Source organism: Apis mellifera, linkage group LG2 (assembly GCF_003254395.2).
Source record: "Apis mellifera strain DH4 linkage group LG2, Amel_HAv3.1, whole genome shotgun sequence".
NCBI lineage: Eukaryota > Metazoa > Arthropoda > Insecta > Hymenoptera > Apidae > Apis > Apis mellifera.
In genome coordinates, this window is record NC_037639.1 from 9,621,684 (window position 1) to 9,644,872 (window position 23,189).

General features: G+C 24.9%; 3 protein-coding genes across 5 annotated transcripts; 2 read left to right on the plus strand and 1 right to left on the minus strand.

The window, feature by feature from the left end:
* Positions 1–57: 57 nt before the first annotated feature.
* LOC413351 (integrator complex subunit 7) lies at positions 58–4,260 on the minus strand. Of its 2 annotated transcripts, none has more exons than XM_396796.6 (13): positions 4,076–4,260; positions 3,523–3,842; positions 3,223–3,447; positions 2,903–3,152; positions 2,765–2,829; positions 2,514–2,659; positions 2,094–2,439; positions 1,768–2,027; positions 1,500–1,700; positions 1,315–1,408; positions 1,135–1,238; positions 534–1,026; positions 58–457 (listed from the first exon to the last, which is right to left on the minus strand). In XM_396796.6, the coding sequence occupies exons 1-13, from the start codon at positions 4,164–4,166 to the stop codon at positions 176–178; spliced, it is 2,877 nt and encodes a 958-aa protein (XP_396796.2). In that variant the 5' UTR covers positions 4,167–4,260; the 3' UTR covers positions 58–175. The 2 variants fall into 2 exon arrangements, with proteins under 2 accessions (XP_396796.2, XP_006565978.1); XM_006565915.3 differs by having other exon boundaries at positions 2,756–2,829; positions 4,076–4,259.
* A 385-nt stretch (positions 4,261–4,645) lies between these two features.
* On the plus strand, positions 4,646–7,136 carry Cdc37 (cell division cycle 37 homolog). Its single transcript, NM_001242514.1, is given in 5 exon segments — positions 4,646–4,847; positions 5,226–5,359; positions 5,455–5,899; positions 6,005–6,310; positions 6,431–7,136. Coding segments are annotated over 5 exon segments (1,113 nt in total). The 5' UTR covers positions 4,646–4,814; the 3' UTR covers positions 6,626–7,136.
* Positions 7,137–7,761: 625 nt separating this feature from the next.
* LOC724599 (chromodomain-helicase-DNA-binding protein 1) lies at positions 7,762–22,766 on the plus strand. Of its 2 annotated transcripts, none has more exons than XM_026446383.1 (21): positions 7,762–9,087; positions 11,600–11,712; positions 12,811–13,092; positions 14,346–14,534; positions 14,610–14,779; positions 14,871–15,507; positions 15,621–15,828; positions 15,993–16,270; positions 16,495–17,221; positions 17,289–17,534; positions 17,623–17,790; positions 17,893–18,019; positions 18,129–18,286; positions 18,375–18,733; positions 18,823–19,057; positions 19,299–19,418; positions 19,535–19,762; positions 19,846–20,172; positions 20,262–20,740; positions 20,848–20,961; positions 21,036–22,766. In XM_026446383.1, the coding sequence occupies exons 1-21, from the start codon at positions 9,082–9,084 to the stop codon at positions 21,250–21,252; spliced, it is 5,388 nt and encodes a 1,795-aa protein (XP_026302168.1). In that variant the 5' UTR covers positions 7,762–9,081; the 3' UTR covers positions 21,253–22,766. The 2 variants fall into 2 exon arrangements, with proteins under 2 accessions (XP_026302168.1, XP_026302169.1); XM_026446384.1 differs by having other exon boundaries at positions 21,048–22,766.
* Positions 22,767–23,189: the final 423 nt, after the last annotated feature.

Consider the following 23,189-nt stretch of genomic DNA (forward strand, 5'->3'; position numbering starts at 1 on the left):
TTATTATATAAATTATAAGAAATTTTTTATAAGGGAATAATTAATTATAAAATATTATAATTTTGATTAAAATATCAAAGTATTTTTTTTTTTATTATGAATTTCGTATACAATATTGTTTTGAAAACAATTATTTATAATAATATTTTATAATAAAAAATATATCAACATATCTTTATGGTAATTTTCTTTTGGCTGGCTCTTCGTGAACCCTAACTTGAAGCGTGGAACGTGGTCCACATTTCCACACATTGCCATCTTTGTCGAGTATACTCGCGCTTGCTGTGACTTGATATTGTCCACCACTACTGTTCATATTATTATTCACATTAGTGGTATTGTTCGCACATGTTGTTGTAGCAGTTGTACCTGGACTTCCTAATGAAAGTAAAAATTCACAAGCAAAAAAATCGCGATGTGGCGTGACAGTTTGTTGTAATTCGTTAACATTAGAATCCTATAATAAAATAATAAAATCAAATATTAAAATAAATATGTATAAAAGATTTATAATAAAAAATATTAATTCATACTTTTTGATCTGAATTTATTTTCGATGGAGGAGAAGTAGAAATAGAAATGCAAACAGCAGCAACAGAACGATATAGAGAAGCGCGTCGACCATGTCGTAGCACTCCTTCGACTTTTAAAGCTAATTGACTGCCTTGAGGTACAGATACTGGTTCACCAAGAACACGAGGTTGTGGCGAAACAGATAATTTCACACTAGTTGCTTGTAAAGCTTGAAAATAATACCGAGGTATCGGTAATCTCATTTTTGGTCCAGCTAATAACATCACTTGGGAAACTAAGCAGTTTATTCTTGAATGACTAAGTGCTGCTTTATTTTCACCTATATAAGTTGGAGCTAAACGACGTAATTCAGTACAACAACGAGCCAATTGGCGCATTTCTACTGTATCACCAAAATTAAAATTTACTTCGGTTTGATGATATGTTTGAATTCCTGTACCACCACAAACACGTTCGACGCTATTCGCTAATAAACGACAAATTTCTTGCAATCTATATATAGTTAATTAAGAAAATACATATTGAAATGCATAAATCAGATATAACGATAATTTCAGATGTAGATAATTTAAAAATTAATTATATTTTTGTAAAGGATACGCTCGTATGTTCGTCAATGAACCTGGATCAGCATCAAAAGCTGATTGATAAAGTTTCTGATAATTTTCTGCACAATTTTTAAGTTCTTGAGCTGATTTTCTCAACTATAAAATATAAATTATTCATTATTAGTTTAAATTAAACATTTAAAATGTAATTAAAATTATACAAGTAATGTACTTGATTTGTAACACGTCCATATCGTTGAAGATCATCTTTTGTAGTTAAAACTACTGTACATGTAATAGCAGGTGGCGGAGCTGTACAAAGAGATCTAAATCATAATTAATTTATATTGATAAAATTAAAAAAAATAATAATAATAAATAATTGTTATTTTTATGACATTCATTTATTCAAGATACCTGCATGAATGTAAAAGTTGTACAATAGCTTGAAGAAATTCACATCGCAATTTTGAGTATTCACTAGCAAATTGTAAACTTCGTAATGGTGTACTAGCGGCTTTTAATGAAGCGCATGCACTTGCATAACGAGCAATAGCTCCATTTAATTTCTCTACAGTATAAACTCTTGCTTTACTTTCCACTTCTTCTGTTTTCTCCCTGTTAAAATTTAAAAAAATAGATACATTCTTTTCATAAAATAAATTAAAAACATATAAAAACTAACATAAGATAACTTTCAGCTTTTGTAACTAATTCCAAACCGGACAACCAAAAATGTAATTGTTCAGATGCAACTGTTTCTTTTAAACTTCTAAATATTTGAGTTGCTATTGTATGATGGCCATATCTTGTAGCACTTCGTGCAATTCGATATTTGGCCCAACCATCTACATTTTTAATAATTTCTTCTACTGTTTCTAAACATTCTGGATTCCATTCATATCCTCCAGCTACCATTTGAAAAAGTAACGTACATAACATTACCTTTAAAATAAAAATTTATATATTTTTATATTTTTTATGAAATATATATTTCATTTACAAATTTACCTTTGTATGTACATGTATAGTCTGTTTAAGCTTTATTAATATATCTGGTAAAAGAGGAAGTAATGCATTTTCTCCTAAACTTCCTATAGCACCTAATGCTTCACATAAAGCAAGCGCTTGTTTCTCATTTTGACTGCCTTCTGCATGAGCATTGAAAAGTGTACTACCGATAGCATCGACAAATATCGAACAATGGCTAGGCTGTGCCCGACATAATTTTACTGTTGAACGTAAACAAACTTTCAATTGATGTAAATACTTATCATCCAAAGCTAAAAGTACAATTAGAGATTCAAGACAAGATACGACGTCTTGTATTCCATAGGCTGGTAAATTTTCTTCATAGCTATAAATAAAATATAAGAACTTCGAATATACATATCTCATTCCTCGCTGATATAAGAATCATTAAATATATACCAATAACATGCAACTCTAGCTAAAATAGTAATTGCTTTCACTGCAATAAATGGATCAGGCGAATAACAAGCATTTACGCATAATGATAAAAGAGGATTTCCTTCTTCTCTATTTGCATCACATGTTACTGCACTTTGACTAAGTACCTAAATTAAATAATTTCAAAAATTTATTTGTTTAATTCTCTCTTATATTAAAAAAAAAAATGTGTTTTCATTACTATTTGACAAATAAATGGTAACCTCAATTACGTCTAATGTTCGAATAAGAAGATCTTTATTTCCAGCTCCATCTTGTAAGAGTGTTGTAGTACTTTCTAAAACAAGAAATTTCTAGAATATCTTTTTTTTATTTATTATACAGAATTAATTATTATTCATTATACTTACCTATCAAGTTATTAAGAGCACCTTGTGGCCATAAATGAGCTCCTCTTCTTGCTAAAGAATGTAATAAATATAATGCATGACGTTTAATAGTTAATCTTGGATCATCTTGTAGATAACGTAATAAAAGTGCAACTTGTTGTGGAACATCAATCAATGTTGCAGAAGCTAATGTGCTTAAAGCACTTAATGTAACTCTGACAAATTCAACTGCTGGATAACTAGCAAGAAGTTCCATACATAATTCATTTACCTTTAAAAAATTTATAATTTTATACAATTTATTTATATATTATTAAAAATTAAAATTGATATTTACAAACCATTGAAGCTGTAAAAGTATCATGATGCATATATTGTAAAATAGGTATAAGTTGTAATTTCATTGATGCTGGTGTTGCTTGACCTCTAATCATATCGGATATTTTACTGCACATGGAAACAGCAAATAATTTTGATTGTGCTGCAAACATTTGTGCAGCATATATTGCAGCTTCAACTTCAACTGAATCATGAGAATCTAATGATCTTCTTATACTATGATGAACCTTATAAATAAAATAATTTTTTTGTTTGTACATATCGTAAAATGAAACAAATTATAAGAATTATTAATATTTTACTTGTTGCCTTTCTGGAATAATACCAGCTACACTGCCTAGAGTTCGTAGAGTCAAAGCTCTAGCAACTGGATCATTAGAATGTATCACGCTATAAATACGTCTGACAAATTCATCAACATTTAAAATTTTATCTAAATGCTTTTCACTTTGTTGACATACTCTGAGAACCCAAACACGTAAAAAATTACTGCCAGTACGAAAAACTTCTGCTAATTTTAAGAGAGAAGAATTTATCAATATTGGAAAAGGATATTTTTCGAATAATCGAGGAAATCGTACTATGGCTTCACATTGTTCACCAATTTTTGTAGAACGTAAACCTAAAAAATATCTTTATTAAATAATCTTTTCAAAATAAACTTTTTAAAAATATTTCTTTCATTCGTACAAAAGGATTTACTTATTAAATTTTTATTAAAATTTCATATTTAAAAGCACTTATTAATAATTTTATTTATTATATATATTATTTTATTATTAATACAATAATATTTTATAAAAATTATGGTAAAATTAATATAAGGTTAAGTTTAAAAGTAATATATAAACATACCTTTATCTAATTCTATAAGAGCAGAATTTGCATCTTGTTCTGGTTCACCAAGTCCTGTATCATTAAATGCATTCATTCGCATACCAATCATTTTTTTAAACTATAAAATATACTGAATAAAAATTAAGTGAAATGTTTTTTTTTTAAGCAATAGAAAATTCAAAGTATCTATATTCATATACAATGCCAAATTCAGTATAAATGAATTGCACATGCTTTCTATATGTATATAATTTTAATATAAAAATTAACACTTTATTTTAAGATATAATTTTTCAAAGTATGTTAATTTCGAAAAATTATATAGTATATATTATTTAAATTTATAAAACATACTTAATGATAAATTTATAAATTAAATTACAATATATAAATTGTTTTTATAAATGATATAATTCTATGTTAAAAAGTATAAAAATATTTTTTATTATTATTAATTCAATTTATTTATTATAAAAAATGAATTATGAACATTAGTTTCAAATTTTATGTATTCGATATAATTTATCATTTAAGTAATTGAGAATCCCTGATGTGATAGATCGAACGACTCTCGCGCGAATATATTCATGCTAGTACAGTTGACAATTAAACTTCGACAAGTATGGGCGTTGTGTTTCTGCTTTTGTGAAAATAAAAAAAAAGGAAAAAAACGTTTTATATATAAATTACATTTATAAAATAGTCATTTCCATAAAAATACATAATTGAATAAAAAGTACATTTAATCGGTTGAACGATGGTGGATTACAGTAAATGGAAAGATATTGAAGTAAGAATCTTAGTTTTGGTCCAGTATGCTTATGGAATATTCTAGAGTGATAGTAGAAATTTCGAGTGTTTTTTTTATTTGAGTGCTTGAAAAAATATAAAAAATGATTATTAAATTTAAACATATATTTAATATAACTTTAATCAAAATTTTATTGTCTATGTACTTATTCTTTATAAATTTTGAAAAAATGATGTACATTTTTTTAATATAAATTTTTTTCTATTAACGCATATATTAATTTTTATAATTTATATATATTTTTTAAATTTTCATAAAACAATAAATTGTTATTTATAATCAATATGTTTATATCTAAAATAATTTATATAAAGTTTAATATATATAAGTTAATAATGTGATGTTAACACTTATTAGATTTCAGATGATGAAGATGATACCCATCCAAATATTGATACACCATCATTATTTAGGTGGCGTCATCAAGCAAGGCTAGAAAGGATGGAAGAACGGAAACGTGAACAAGAGGAACATGAAAGAAAAAAAGCAGAGTAAGTTATCTTCAACATATATAAATAAATTATTTTGTAATATTAATATTTTATTATCAATTTAAAAATTTTAATTTTTAATTTTTAATTTACAGAACTTTACAAAAATTAAAAGAAACAGAGGAAAAACTTGCAAAATTAGAAAGAGAACAAAAAGATTCAGGAGATTTGACTGCATTAAAAAAAGTTTTACATGATCTTGAACAAGAAGAGAAAAAAATTCAAGAAAAAGAAGAGGAAATGAAAAAAAAAGAGAAATTAACACCTTGGAATGTTGATACTATTGGTCAAGATGGTTTTACAAAAACAGTAATTAATAAAAGACCACCATGTAAGGGAGATGACAATGGTTTATCAGATGAAGAAAAAGAAAAAAAAATGAAAGAATTTGTAAAAGAAAATGAAAAAAAATTAAAAGAATTTGGCATGCTAAGAAGGTATGAGGATAGTAAAAAATTTTTAGCAGATAATCCTGATTTAGTATGTGAAAATACTGCAAATTATTTAGTTATTTGGTGTATTAATTTAGAAATAGAAGAAGTAAGTACATATTTATATATTCATGAATATAATTATTATATGAATTTATTTTATGATAATATATTATTTTTATATATATTATGATAATATATTATTTAATTTTAGAAACATGATTTAATGGAACATGTTGCTCATCAATGTATATGTATGCAATGTATTTTGGAATTATCAAAACAATTAGATGTTGATCCAAGAGCATGTGTAGGTTCCTTCTTCAGCCGTATTCAAAATGCTGAATTAGAACATAGAAATTCATTTGAAGATGAATTAAGAGCATTTAAAGAAAGAATACGTAAAAGAGCTGCTGAGAAAGTAGCAGATGCTCTTAAAGAAGCTGAAGAAGAAGAAAAAAAGGCACGTCGTGGTCCAGGTGGTCTTGATCCAGTTGAAGTATTTGAAAGTCTACCAGAGGTATAAAATAAATTTATCATGAATGTTTTATTATTTTAAATATAATATTTATCTTAATTAATAAATATCTTAATTTAGTATTTTAATATATTGTAACTAATTTTAATATATTATTTTTAGCCTTTACAAAAATGCTTTGAAACACAAGATCATGCTTTATTACAAGAAACTCTAGCAGTAATGCCACGACAAGAAGCACTTTATCATATGAAACGATGTGTTGATAGTGGTCTTTGGTTACCAGATGCAAAAGCTAAAGAATTGATAGATGAAGCATCTACAAAAGTTACAGGAGAAACGCCCAGTGCTGAATAATTACACGTGTCTGTAAATAACATGTGTTAACTTTCATGACTCATTTGTGCAAGTATCCTTTAGTACCATGAATATGTTATAATAAAATATTGTCATTGGACAATGAATACAAAATTTTTATCTTTATTGGCTTTTTCTTATTGTAATAATATTACTCTATTGTTAAGCTTTGAGTTACTTTAAGACTGAATTGCTGCATAATTTTGAGTTACTATAGAAAATGTGAATATTATAAACTGTTAATTAAACAGAATAATTATTTAGTAATATGTGATAAAATTTCCCCTATATATTACATTGAATAATTAAAAGTTCTGATATGAATATTTACAGGTATTAATATTTATATGTGCTAAATATACGTAGAATACATACTATATATGTATATAAATATGATTTGTTATATATACATTACATCAATATTTTTTATCTCATTCTTCAAATCAAGTCATATGTACATTGAAAATTGTAAACAAACTAAAATTATAATGTAAATAAAGAAAATACATTTAATTTGTTTTTATTAAATATATTTAATTTTTTAAATATAATATAATAAAACTGATCTAAATAGTAGAACAAATAGTGCGAATAAATCAAGATCCGCAAGAAAATAATATAACAAATATGTTTTTTACAAATTATTTTCTTTTTTTAATTTTTATGTTTTGAATATTCATTTGTAATTAAATATGTTAGCTATGATGTATAAAATAATATCAATAATATCAGCTATAATGAGTATCTACACAATAAACAATAATTTCAAAAAATGATAAAAAAAAAGTGAAAAAAAAATTATAGAAATAAAAATTTGAAAGAAGAATATAAAATTGATAAATAAAAGATACCGGATAATAAAAATTGGATAATTAAAAATATCCACTATATATTTTAATTTTCAAAAATTTATATAATTCATTTTATTTTTTTTTATTTAACTTTTATAACTTTATTTAATACTTATTAAAGAATTCTGGATATTAATTAAAAAATATAAAATATTATACATGCAATTTAAATTTAAATACAAAATTTAAATGCAAACAAGAAAATAATTATTATATTTAATATTATATTAATATTTAAATCTCTATAAATTTATATTATTTTATTATTTTTAAGTATTTTATGAACATATCAATTTTATGTAATTATTTTACGCGCTTATCATAAAATGAGATAATCGATATTTAAAGTCGAATGAATCGATTTTCAACCGGAAACCGTAAATAATCGTATATCGAAGCTGTAGGCTTTTCTTCCTTTTCCGGTATGAGGTGCCACGGGTGTCTGGGTAATATTTTTCGTCTTTCATTCTCGTCATAATACGCCTTATTTTCATCGCCTGCGAAAAGACAAGCTGGTTTTCATTGGACCGGGTAAAATTACTTGTTTTATTAGAAATAATTTTTTCCTCTTTAAAGTAACTAATATATTTTATTGTTTCAATTCGATCAAATTTGACTTTTGTCTCTACCCAATCTGATGTAAAACAACAGCTTTTACATATTATGTTGCTTTATAAAATTGCTTATTCACTTTGCATGGTGATACTATTGACATTCATATAATTATACATTTTCTATTTTCAGTTTATCATATTTTATAATTATGTCTTAAGAAATGAGATTAAGTCTCTGAGCTCGAAAATAATATTACACGTTAATGATTTTTGTATATATTATTATTGATTAAACTTATCTATATAATTTTTATATTCAATTTTTAAAATTCATTAAATTACTATTATAACTATAAAATTTCAATTTATTTTATAGATATATATTTTAAGATTAATGAACAAAATAAATGGAAAGAGTTAAAGCGTATATAATTGCGTATATAAAGAGATTTTGTCGTATGATTTATTTGATCATCGTAATTGCGCATATACAAAGTAATCGAAAAACTCGCCAGGCATTCTGGGTAAAATCTTTCTGAGTAATCAAAATGGCTGTCATACAACGATTTCCGTTTTATGACTACGTTTTAATGTAATTGATTAAAATGATATTTTTTTTTTAAATTCGGGAATGAAATTAAACTATATAATTATCATTTTATAGCAAAATTTATTTTTTCAGATGTTAATATTACATTCCTAAAAGTATTAATTTTTGTCACGTTTACAGGGCCTTCATTTTAGTTTGGGGTGTAGATGAAAGAGGGGAAGGGAAGAGCGCGCGCGCGTTGCATGATGGGATGATAGACGGGAGGACGGTCGGGGAGGGCGAAAGAACGAGTCGAGTTCACAAAATGGCGGCCAAGCTCAGGCCCGTGACCATATAGTACGTGAAAATTCGATAATTTTACACGATGTCGCGACTTTGTACATCAATAGTCGTTTAATATTACGAATACGTGTATACACGGCAGTTTAATTATTAAATTAACGTGGTTTTGTGCGTGGTGTGTGTAATATCGAGATATCGGTACGACGCGCAGACGGAACGATGCAGGTGAGTGGTCGGGTTCGAAAATTGTTTAAGTTTCAGCTTTTCTTCAATTTTTTTTTGGCAATAATTGTTTGTTTTCGTAGCCGATACGAGCATCAATGTTGTTTTAATGATCAATTTGCGTGATATGGCCGCGGTGTTGTTTGGAGTAGGGAAAAGTCGCGTTGTCACATGCGTTTCATTAAACTACAAGGACAAAAATCCTCGTAAAAATGTAAAAAATCATTGTAATTTTATTTAAAAGATTTCTGCATATAGGGCGGGGTCTCACTGACCTTATGAGCTCAGAGACTTGTCTCCACTAAATCATAATTTTCTGCAATTTTACATAGTTTCTAGGCTCTTAATAACCTATAAGTTTGTTTACATTCGTTCAATTTGACATTTATCACTTAAAATATCATTGTTCCACACTAATTTTTATCAAAAATGATTCCTTACATTCTCCTTTATCTTGGACCTATGCTTATTCAAAAATTTTAAATAGACCCATTTTTGCAAATTAAGCTCAAAGATTGATATACATTCTCTACATTATAGTTAGAGACTGTGTAGCACAATCACCTGTAAAAGCTCTTGACAATTACATGCTTTTCATGTAGAAAATATTTCATATATTCTGAGTTTTTTCCTTTAGGAAAACCAGAGATTTCTCTGATATTTCAAGATTTTTTTTATATATTATGAATAAAATCTTATATTTTGTTTATTTTTTGTCTTTCATAAAATCTTGGGTTTGTATGAACTTAAATATATCACAAATTTATTTTGAATTTGCATATAAAAGAAACATACATACATTAATAATTTTAAATGTTATTTTCAATAAAATTATGTAAAGATAAGATATAAAGCTAAAAGAAATAATGATTCATATATATGGATCACATGTATGAAAGATAATTTCTATTAAAATTAGTGTAATATGCAAAAAAATGTTTTTACATTTGTTTTATTAAGAATATTTTTATAATTGTATAATATTTAATATATAATAGTGCAAAATATATTCTTATTAAAACATGTAACAAAATTAAATTCTGGGATTTATAAAAGTAGAAAATGATTATTTAATATCATATAAAAATTGATATTATCTTACTTAAATCATATTAAAGAAAGAATAAAATTTAGTTATTAATAAGTGTTTAAAATTTATTCTTTCTTAAATTAAAAAGATACATTTATTGTATATATACTATGCATAGAAAATTATTTTTGTTACGTATAATAGTTATTCATTAATATTTTTATCATCATTAATAAATAAAGTATAATATAAAACTTGAATAATAATATTTTAATTTTTATATAAGTATATTTTAGAGTTTAAAATAGTTTTTATTGTAATAAAAAGTCTTATAAGTAAAGTTAAAAAATCTTATTAAAGAAGTTAAATTTTAGAAAGAAATAATAATTACTCTATAAAAATCTTGTTTCTGTTATATGAAGCACATATTACGAATTAAATTTTTTTTTATGAAATATAATGGAAAGTTTATTTTCAAATAATATTGTGCTTCATACAACAAATTTGTATTTTTGTATTTCTTTAATAATAAATTTAGGATTATTTATCATTTTTTTATTGCTAAAAATATTTAAATATAAAAATCAGTATTATTCTAATATTAAAATTGATAATAACTTTTGATTCTGAAAATATTTTGGATACAATTTTTTCTAACTTGTATACTAAATTCAATAAACAAATGTAAATTTTTAAGATCAGATAAATATTGTACATAATGTACTTGAATTGTTTAATAAATAAGTATAGTATTTAAAAATGGTGAATTATATTATTCTGAAATACCCATTTTATGTTGATTATTTGCAGGAAACTATTCTATATATCTTGGATTAATCATTTACAAAAAATCCTGCAGAATTTCTCTGCCAATTCATTATTAAGATAGTTACATACAATAAATAATAAAAGAATTTTTATATTTCTATTATGAATAATTTTTTAGATAAAGAAAAAAATCTATAATTTTTAAACAGTAAATTTATCTTTAATATATAAATATGTAACTATCTTTTTATTTAATATATTGCTTGATTTATATTAATATGAATTTATTTCATTATTGATATATAATTAAATATAATTTAAAAATGCAAAATCAAATGTAATACGCTGCTAATTTTATTAGAGTGTATATAATGGATTATTAAAGAGTTTGGTTTAAGCAATTCTTAACTACAAGATGGTGGTCAAGAATTACAAAATGGAGGAAAGATTCTCTTGATAGATGGCACTGCTAATTTATGTACAAATTATATTCTGAACATTAAAAATATACAAAACAAGAAAGGATATTATATATTATTATTTTCAAAATATGTTCAAATAAATCTAAAGAACTGCCAATTCTAAAGAACATATTATATATGATTAAAAAATATAATTATATTAATATTATTGTATAAAAACTATTCCAAACAACACACAGCGACTTATGTATTTTTGGAAATAAAACAATATTAGATTGGTCTGATTAACTTACAGAAAACACTAGAGTCTGAATCTGGTAAAGAATCTGCGTCTGATTCTGAAAATGAAAGTAAGAGTGATAGCTCTTCTTCAGGAAGCAATACAGGATCTGGTTCTGGATCAGAAAGGTGGGTATTAAAATCAACATTATGTAATTCCTTTCTTTCAGAAAGTCCAAAACATGTGAAATTAGTATTTGTTTTATTTCATACTTGTTTGAATTTTTTTTATTATTGTTATTGTTATGTTTTAATTATTATTTTATCAATATGGTATTAAACAATTTTTATATAGAATAATAGTAATAAATATAGATAGTAATAATAGTAATTGATGTTTATATATAATATTTAATATTTAATAATGTATAATATATTTTATATAATGTATTTGGCTTTCTGATATGTAAAGGATTATTTAAGATTAATCATTTTTTAACTTTGTGTATTGCTATAGCTTTATATAGCATTAACATTGCTTTCATAATCATGCTAATTTAATGTATTCCTTGAATTTTATATAAGCACAATCTTCAAGTTTCTGTTACTCATATGCAATTAGTATTTGTTTTCTTGTATATTAAAATAATTTAAACACTAGGTGAGCTAGTATTATACTGCTTTAATCATTTTATAATAATTTGTCCTATTACATTAGTGTATGTTAATGTAGATACAGAAACATAAGGAAAAGAGATATTTTCACAAATGTATTGAAATGCAAATACTGAAGAATAGAAATACTAAGATTACAACTTAATATCAGGATATCTAAAGTTACTTAAAGGTATTAAATGATTTGTAACTGATATGTACATATTGCATTTAGTTAATACATATAGATAAATCAACATTGATGTATTAAATTATAATGCTTTTGTAATTATTGTCCATATTTTTTATTCTAAACTGAAATTGAATAATAAAAAAAAGAAAAAAGATCATAAAATTTTAATATATTTAATTATATATTTAATAATATATATATATTATTAATTATTAATATATATATTAATAATTAATATATATATATTAATAATTATCAATATTTAGATTTACACAATCAATTGCTATTTTAAATTAACAATTATAAAGTACCATTATAAAAATAGTACTTTGTATTAGATAAATTTGTGTATTTTATTCAATATTTTTTAAATTACAATAACTTTTGTAATTATATAAACAATAATAGTGAAATAAAACATTACCTGACTGCAAATGCAGTGACTCTAGCTCTTCAAGTGGTTCCGGATCAGGATCAGGTTCTGATTCTGATAAATCAGAGAAATCGGATGCACCTGCACAAAGTGATAGCTTCCAGAGCAAAAGTTCAAATCACAGCACAGAAACAAAAGTTAGGCTTAAGAATGAGTCTAGTCGTGAGTGGGATGAGAATCCTGACATTTATGGAATTAGAAGATCCGGCCGTTCTAGGAAAGAGCCTGAAAGGCTTGCTACACAACGTGAAAGCGATAGCGATAGTCGCAAGAAATTTAAAAAAAAGAGGTAAGTAACATGAAGTAACTCAAATAATTATCAAAAATTGAAATTAAGAATTTTTTTAATTATTTTTTTATGAATTAAATTAATATTATACAAAATAAATAAATACATTTTTTATTGTACAATATAATAATTCAAAATGTATAATTTTTTAAAAATATAAATTTATTGATATATAATATATCTACTTTGGTGAAAAATAAAATTCTTTTTTATGTATATATTTATAATATATATTATAATATTAAATATTTTAAAAAATAATGATAGTTCTATAGAATAATATTTAAAAAATACAATAAAAACAAAAGTATTACAAATCTTAATCTTATAATTTTTAAAAATAACTAAATATTTTTAATATCAATAAAATTTCATTAGTTTGGTTTATATATAATTTATAAATAATTGTTAAATAGGTTTGTATCTTGCAAGAGTAATAATAATAATAATAATTTTTCAAAGCTTTTATGTTAATAATGTGCTCTATTCTGTATTGCAGAATAGATATTGTGTATTAATGTGCTTTTATACTTTTTATTTTTGATGTTTAAATTTGTGTTTATTAAGCTTAATGCTTTAAACATGTTTTTACACCATAGCACTGTTTGTTTTTTATCCTGTTTTTAATTTTGTTTTGTTAAATAAACTATTGCATTGTAACAAATAATTTTTATATTTAATACTTATTTTATCTTTAATTTATGCTATATATTTATTCATGCATTTATGTAATTCATTACAACATTTATATAGAAAAAGATATATATGATAATACATATAACATATGCGCGCGCGTGAATTTGTGTAGATTATTTGCATGTAAAATATTATCAATGCATTATATAGAATAATTTATAAATATTATTTTTTTGTTAGTAAAAGTAAGTAAAGAATAGTAGTAAAGTAAAGTAAAGTAAAGTAAAGTATATATAAAAAAAATTAATTTTTATAAATGAAAATTTTATAACTTACTGTATTTTAATTATTATTTATAAATATCTAATTAAAAAAAATTTTATTTCCAACATGAATTCTATTGTTAAATTATGTTCATTATTAACAAAAAAAATAATTTTAATATTTAAAATTATTTTAATATTCAAATTTAATTTGGGATAAAAATATCAAATGAATAAAATATATATGTGTGTATATATATATACACATACATACAAATGATTTTTTTATTTTATTATTATTATAATATATTTATAAATTTATATGCATTTATATTTTTTCTTTTTTCTTTACAGTTCACATAATTCATGGAATTCAGATAGTTCAGATTCTGAATCTGATGATGTTGAAAGTAGAAGACCTCCACCTAGTAAATCGTTAAATAGACGCGCTGCACAAAAAGCAAAAGAAAAGGCAAGAATACGGAAGAAACGTATTTCAGAATCATCTGAAAATTCTTCTTTTGATAGCGATGATAATAGAAGGTATTTAATATTATTTTTTATAATTATAATAAAATAACTATGATATTCATAAATTAATGTTAATTTGAATATCAGACAAGTTACAAGACGAACTGGAACTGCTATTAGTTATAAAGAAGAAAGTGAAGAAAGGACTGATAGTGAAGATCTTGTTGAAATTGATGAAGGTAGTACTGCAAATACAGAACCAGATAATGCAGAAACAATCGAACGAATTTTAGGACAAAGAATTGGTAAAAAAGGAGGTTGGTATTTAATATACTTATTATTGTAAATTATAAATTACAATTATATTTGTATTTATTTTTTTAAATATTTTATAATATAATTTTTTAGTTACAGGAAATGTCACTACAATTTATGCTGTAGAAGAAAATGGTGATCCAAATCCTGAAGACTTATCTAGGGAAGAAACCGAATTGCAGTATTTAATAAAATGGAAAGGATGGTCTCATATTCATAATACATGGGAATCAGAAGAATCTTTAAAAGCACAAAAAGTAAAAGGACTAAAAAAATTAGATAATTTTATTAAACGAGAACGAGAAATCAAACAATGGAGAGATTATGCTGGACCTGAAGATATAGACTATTTTGAATGTCAATTAGAACTCCAACAAGATCTTTTGAAAAGTTATAACAATGTTGAAAGAATTATTGCTGAATATAATAAACCAGATTCGGAACATCCTGATTATTACTGCAAATGGGAAAGTTTACCTTATGCTGAAGCTACATGGGAAGATGGAGCATTAATTGTGAAAAAATGGCCAGAAAAAATAAAAGAATTTCGTGAAAGAGAGGAGTCAAAAAGGACACCAAGTAAACATTGTAAAGTTCTTAAATCTAGACCTAAATTTCATCAGTTAAAAGGACAACCAGATTACATGGGAAAAGGTCGAGATTTGACTCTTAGGGACTATCAAATGGATGGATTAAATTGGATGATTCATTCATGGTGTAAAGAAAATAGGTATATTATTTTTCTCAGTACAATTAAAAGTATAATAAAATTGTATAATGTATTAACTAACATTTTATTATATATTTTATATTATAATAATTTTTTTTTATATGTGTTTACAGTGTTATTTTAGCAGATGAAATGGGTCTTGGTAAAACTATACAAACGATATGCTTCCTTTATTATTTATTCCACACACATCAGCTTTATGGACCATTTTTGTTAGTAGTGCCTCTTTCAACAATGACTTCCTGGCAAAGAGAAATGTCACAATGGGCACCAGATATGAATTTTGTTACATATTTGGGTGACGTTACTTCCCGTAATGTTGTATGTATTATTTATTTTTATAAATTTAAATTTTAATTAAAAAATAAAAAATAAATATAATAAATTTAATATAATAATTTAAATTTAAATTTAAATTTGTTTTTTATATTATTTTTTAAATATATTTACTTTCTATTTACATATATTTTATAAATATATTTTAGATTAGAGAATACGAATGGTGCTACAGTTCAAAAAGATTAAAATTTAATGCCATACTTACAACATATGAGATAGTACTTAAAGATAAAGCATTTTTGGGTGCCTTAAATTGGGCCGTATTGTTAGTAGATGAAGCTCACCGATTAAAAAATGATGACTCTCTCTTGTACAAAGCACTTGCTGAATTTCATACGAATCATCGTCTTTTAATAACTGGTACTCCATTACAAAATAGTTTAAAAGAATTATGGGCCTTATTACACTTTATAATGCCTACTAAGTAAGTTTTCTTTTAATATTATCGCTATTTATTAAACATTAAACATATTATATATATATATATATGTGAATTAATTAATTTTATAATTAAATAATTTTGTTAAAAAATAAAATTATAAATATAAAAGATAAAATAAAATAATATATATAAAGTACATTACAAATTGATATATAAAATAGTATTAAAATATATTATAGTATAATTCTTTTTTTGTATTTATATAGATTTGGTTCGTGGGAAGAATTTGAAAAGGAGCATGATAATGCCGCTCAAAAAGGCTATTCCAAATTACATAAACAATTAGAACCATTTATTTTACGACGTGTCAAAAAAGATGTAGAAAAATCTCTACCCGCGAAAGTTGAACAAATATTACGAGTAGAAATGACATCGTTACAAAAACAATATTATAAATGGATATTAACAAAAAATTATAATGCATTGCGAAAAGGAGTTAAAGGTTCTACTATGACGTTCCTAAATATTGTTATTGAATTAAAAAAATGTTGTAATCATGCTTTTCTTACAAAACCTACTGAAAATGAAAGAAAGGACAATAATGAAGATTATTTACAACAATTAATTCGAGGTTCTGGCAAATTAGTGCTTCTTGATAAATTATTAGTGAGATTACGAGAAACAGGTCATAGAGTATTAATATTCAGTCAGATGGTCAGAATGTTGGATATTCTTGGAGAATATCTACAAAAAAAACATTTTCCATTCCAAAGATTAGATGGAAGTATAAAAGGAGAATTACGAAAACAAGCATTAGATCATTTTAATGCAGAAGGATCCCAAGATTTTTGTTTTTTATTATCAACAAGAGCAGGTGGTCTTGGTATTAACCTTGCCACTGCTGATACTGTCATTATTTTTGATTCAGATTGGAATCCACAAAATGATCTACAAGCACAAGCCAGAGCACATCGTATTGGTCAAAAAAATCAGGTTTAGTTTTTTTTATAAGTGTTATAACATATTTTAAATATTTTACTTAAAAAATATTTTTATTTAGGTAAACATTTATCGTTTAGTAACAAAAAATTCTGTAGAAGAAGAAATAGTAGAAAGAGCAAAACAAAAAATGGTTTTGGATCATCTTGTAATTCAACGGATGGACACAACTGGACGAACAGTATTAGATAAAAAAAATGCAGGGACCAATAATAATCCATTCAACAAAGAAGATTTAAATGCTATTTTAAAATTTGGAGCTGAAGACTTATTTAAAGATGAAGAAGATGGAGATGAAGAACCAACTGTAATTGTTCTGAAAGAATAAATTGTTATAAATTAGAGATCTACATAAAAATAAAAAATATAACTTTGTATTATTTTTATGCTATTAGTGCGATATTGATGAAATTTTAAGAAGAGCAGAAACAAGAGATGAAGGACCTTCAACAGTAGGAGATGAATTGTTATCTGCATTCAAAGTTGCTAGTTTTGCTGCATTTGAAGAAGAATCTGAACCAGTTAATCAACCTAATGATAATGACGATGAAAGTAAAGATTGGGTAATTACAGACATTAAATATATTTTTTAATATTCTTATATATAAAAAAATAAGTACTAATTATTTTTATTTTATTTTTTTGACTGATTGGATTGATTTTAGGCTGAAATTATTCCAGAAAATTTCAGAAAGAAAGTTGAAGAAGAAGAAAAATCGAAAGAAATGGAGGATTTATATTTACCTCCACGAAGTCGAAAAACATTACAACAAATTAATCAAAGTGGGGAAGGTATATTGTGTTAAAAGTTTTGATTTATTATAGTATATATAATTGTATAGTATATGTGTATAGTATATATAATTGTATATGTATATAAAGTTTTCATTTTACTATCAAGGAAGAGGAAGAAAACGAAAAAAATTATCTGCAGATGATAGTGAAGAAGGTGAGGATTCTGGAAGTGAGATTGAGGGTAGTGATGATGAGCGTCCTAAAAAAAGAGGTAGACCAAGAGTTACACCACGTGAAAACATAAAAAGTTTTACTGATGCAGAGGTATGTATTTTTTTTATATAAAATATATATAATTTTATATAATCTTATGTAATTTTGCATATATTAAATAAATTTAATTTCTTCGTAGATACGAAGATTTGTTAAAAGTTATAAAAAATTCCCTGCACCATTAAAACGATTAGATGATATTGCGGCGGATGCAGAATTACAAGAAAAACCAATGTCAGAATTACGTTTCTTGGGAGATCAGTTAAAAACTAGATGCGATACTTGTTTATCCGAATTTGAAAGTACAGCAAAAGAAAATAAAGGCGAAGAAGAGGGTAAAGGTCCTGGTCGTAAAAGAGGTCGTGGTCCTACATTTAAAATTGGTGGAGTTATGGTTAATGCAAAATCTTTCTCAGCTGCTGTAAAAGAATTAGAACCTTTAGAACAAGCTTTACCTTCAGATTCAGAACAACGATCTAATTGGCATATTGACATCAAGTATGTATATTTTTATCAAATTTTTATAATTAAAAATATTTTTATATTGTATATTTATTTTATAACTATATATATATGTCTTATTATAGATTAAAACCAGCAAATTTTGATTGTGACTGGAATTCTGAGGATGATTCTAGACTTTTAAGAGGTATATATCAACATGGAATGGGCTCATGGGAAGCTATCAAAATGGATAATAATTTAAAACTTGGTGATAAACTTCTTCCAAATGGTAGCAAATTACAATTAAAAAAAATAAATACTCGAGCCGAATATTTATTAAAAGTTCTCAAGAAACAAATTGATTCAAAATTAGGAGTGGTAAGAAGATATTTTTTATATAATATTCCATAAAATCCATAATATTCCATAAAAAACCCTTTATCCTATTATTTTATACTCTGACAGGGTTATGTCCTTATCCCGCAATCCGAATATCAATTCAAGGTAATTTCTAAATCTGATAATTTTATTTTTATATAATATATATTCTTCATAATTAATGAGATAAATACATTATAATTTCATTGTACATTGTAATTTATTCAAATAATAATTTTAGACTAAGGCAAGAAAGCCAAGAAAACCAAAAGAAGCAAAACCTGCCATTACAAAAGAAATTATAGAAGAAAATGATAGTTCGGGTGAAGAAAGTAATAAATCTAAATCTAAAATTGAAAAGGTAAATTTATTATATATTTATAATTCATAAATAAAAAAAATATTAATATTTTTTTTAATTTAAAAATATTAATATTCATTTTAATTTAAAAATATTAATGTTCATTTTAATTAAAGCTACCTACAAAAAAAGAAGAAGAGATTGTTATAAAAAAAGAAACTAAAGAAGAAGTTGAAGATATAGTAGAGGAAAAAAAGAAAGAAAAAAAAACTAAGAAAGAAAAAAAAGAAAATAAAAAAGCTAAAAAAGCAAAACAAGCAGCAGGTCCAATGCATTTTACTGCTAACAATGAACCAAGAGCTCTTGATGTTCTTGGTGATTTGGATCCTTCTATATTTAATGAGGTTGATATTAATTGCTTTAATATCATTTATATTAAAGCATCATTTATATGCATAAAATAATAATCTAATTTTTAATTATATAGTGTAAAGAAAAGATGAGACCAGTAAAAAAAGCACTCAAAGCTTTAGATAGACCTGATCAATCTTTAAGTGAAGCGGAACAAGTCGCACACACGAGACAGTGTCTTGTACAAATTGGAAATCAAATTAACACTTGTTTAGAAGAATATAGAGATCCTGAACAAATTAAAGAATGGAGAAGTAATTTATGGTATTTTGTGTCTAAATTTACAGAATTCGATGCAAAGAAACTCTATAAATTGTATAAACACGCGACGAAAAAAGGTGGTGAAAGTAACACAAGTGCTACTTCTAGTCCAGAAAAGAAAGAGGACTCAAATAATATAAAAGTATGATGATTTATTCTTATTTTAATAATATATACATTATTCATATAATTAATTTTAATTTTATTCATAAAATTAATTTAATTTTATAGAAGCACTCGGAAAAACATATCGATAAACAAATAGAAACTATTAAAGAAAATAGATTACAAAAACGTAGAATCGAAGATATAGAAGAAAATTCGAATAGTAGTAATACACCAAATAAAAAACACCTCTCAACTATATCTGCTGTAAATAGTATCAGCAATACATCTACAGTTACTATTGGTGCTATTACTATTACCCCTATTACATCGACTCCAAATTCTACTTCAAGTACTACTAATAGTATAGATACACCACGACATAAAGAAAAAGAATCAAAACATAAAGATATGAAAAGAGATAGAGAACGTGATAGAGATAGAGATAGAACACATAGTGATAGAAATATGGATAGGATGAGTGGAGGTAAAGATGAAAGAATTAGAAGAGATAGTGGTGGTTATAATATGAGTGGACATTATAGTGGAAGCAGAGATGATGACCATTGGTTATCTCGTGATGGAAGAGATATGCGAGATGGAAGGTATAATAATAAAATAATAAAGAAAGATATAGAATAATAATTATTATAATAATATTATTAATTTATTATAATAATAAAGTATCTAATTTAAAATAATTTATGTATAGATTTGGAGACCATAAACGTGATCGTTTTGATTCTTATGGACGAATGTCTAGTGGATATCATCGGGATAGAGATCGAGATCGCGATCGAAGTATGCATATGAATGACAAAAGAAGGTAGGCTATAAATAATATTCCGTATGAAAATAAAGTTCATATCAGTGTTCAAAAAATTCAAAATCTGTGTTCAGTGATTATTACAGATATCCATCAGGACCACCCAGTTATGGATATGGTCCAGGAGGATATGGAGGTGGAGGCGGCGGTTACCCTCCATCTGATATTCCACCAAGTCATTTTAGAAGTCGAGGTTATCCTGGAGATAGTTATCCTAGTGATTGGCGACCAAACAAAGATTACAGACGAGATTATGATAGAAGACCACCTCCACCAAATGCTAATTCCTAGTGCTCCTTCCTTGTTACCGTTCTTGAATGTGTTGTTGAGCGGCTGTAATTTCGATAGAGCCTTGTGTTTTACCTGACTGAGCATTATACATTATGCTCCCTAACATGGCTATATACGAAATTCTTTACACAGTTTATTCTGTGATTTAGTAGTACCACTCGTGACTTGTACCTATTGTATAAATTTATTCCGATGCTTACTTAATACAGTATTATGCGCTTAAGTATCGCATTTTTTCCTCGCTTAAATATTACAAAATTATTTTCATTAATTCCTAGAACTTCTTTAATGAGATTATTAGCTTTTATTTCGGGTTTAAAACGGCGACAAAAAAAATGTATTTCATTTTTATTGTTTCTCGTCTTCTATATACTTGACAAGAGAACAAAACGATGAAAGCAATTTTTAAAAATGTCTACCTCTTTGGAATGTCGCAACACGAACCCGAACTTGCGATACTTAAGCGGATAATACTGTACGACAAAGAATTCTACCATGATTGAATGGTCTTTTTAAGGAGAGGTTGTGCAAAAATAATGAATTGATTCATATTCTTAGTGTATAATTAATAATTTTTTTTATATATGTCGGATTTCACCAAAAATAGCGATGCTGAATTTTTAAGTTTCTATTCATTAATGTTTCTCATACGTAAGAAATTACGTTTACTATTCTGTTTTATTACAGTGCAATTATGATAAGATTTGATAACGAACTAAAATCAAATTAATGTGTTTGTAGTGTATATTATTACGTACAGTGCTAAAAAAAATCATAATTTAAAATGTATGCCTTCCTAAATCGCATGTAACATATTTTGCATTTTCGATATGATCATGTATGTTTAATGGATGTTTAGCTTGTATACAATTATTCACTTCTTCAAACTATACTATGTTTTCATCAAATCTTCAAACTTTCATGATTGATTTATAGTTTAATAATTAATCTTTTTATATTAATCAATATTTTATTGCACTGCAATAGATATTAAAATATTGATCTTATTTCATATAATGAGGTTTGTAAAATTGTACAAATTAGTCAACATTATAAATTTTCTATTAACTGAAAATTCAAAAAAATTTTACATCAAATGTAGAATAACATCTTTTTGTGATGATATGCAGTATAAATGAGCTGCGCTTATTGTAAAATTAGAACGACAAATATGATATTTGCCAACAGATAATTACATTCTTAAAAGAGAAAAAAAATATTAGCTTTCTCCTCTTATATAGAATTTATACTTTCACAATTGAAAAGTAGATAAGAATTCTATTTTTGCGTTCATTCTTTTAAAGTACTATAGTTTTATATCCTATCAAAAACACTGTGAAATATTGTAAATATTAGTATAAGGCGATAGTTATATTCGATGTATATTTAACTCTGGAATTAATGAGATAGTATTCTGCTTTCGTAGAAAGAATAAACAAAAGACTACTAGTTCCCTCAGTTTTGCTTTAGTTAAGAATGATTGAATATAACTATATTATTGTAATTAAAAAAAAGAACGAGTTTTTAATTATTCAACGATTAATATCTCGGAAAAGATATTAAAGTATTTCTTGATTAAATCTTAAATTGTGGTAAACTATAAGTTTTTGCGAAAACTTTGTATTTCATTATTTATCCATTAGGATACATCAGGCAATATAAATTATATTCTATTTCCGTAACAAATATTTACAAATTTTATATTCATAAAATATGAATGTTAAACTCTTTTGTATGTATGCATTAATTTTTTTCATCCTAAAATCACGTAAATGCTATGAATTTTTTCTTATAATGTAATTTTTTTTTTTTTTTGTCTAAAATAATTTGCATAAACGATATAATGCCTTTATTAAACTATAAAATAAACGAATTATTTTGTAGATTAGTTTATTCATATAAAGTGAATTTAAGGCAAAGATTTACAATTTTAGTGT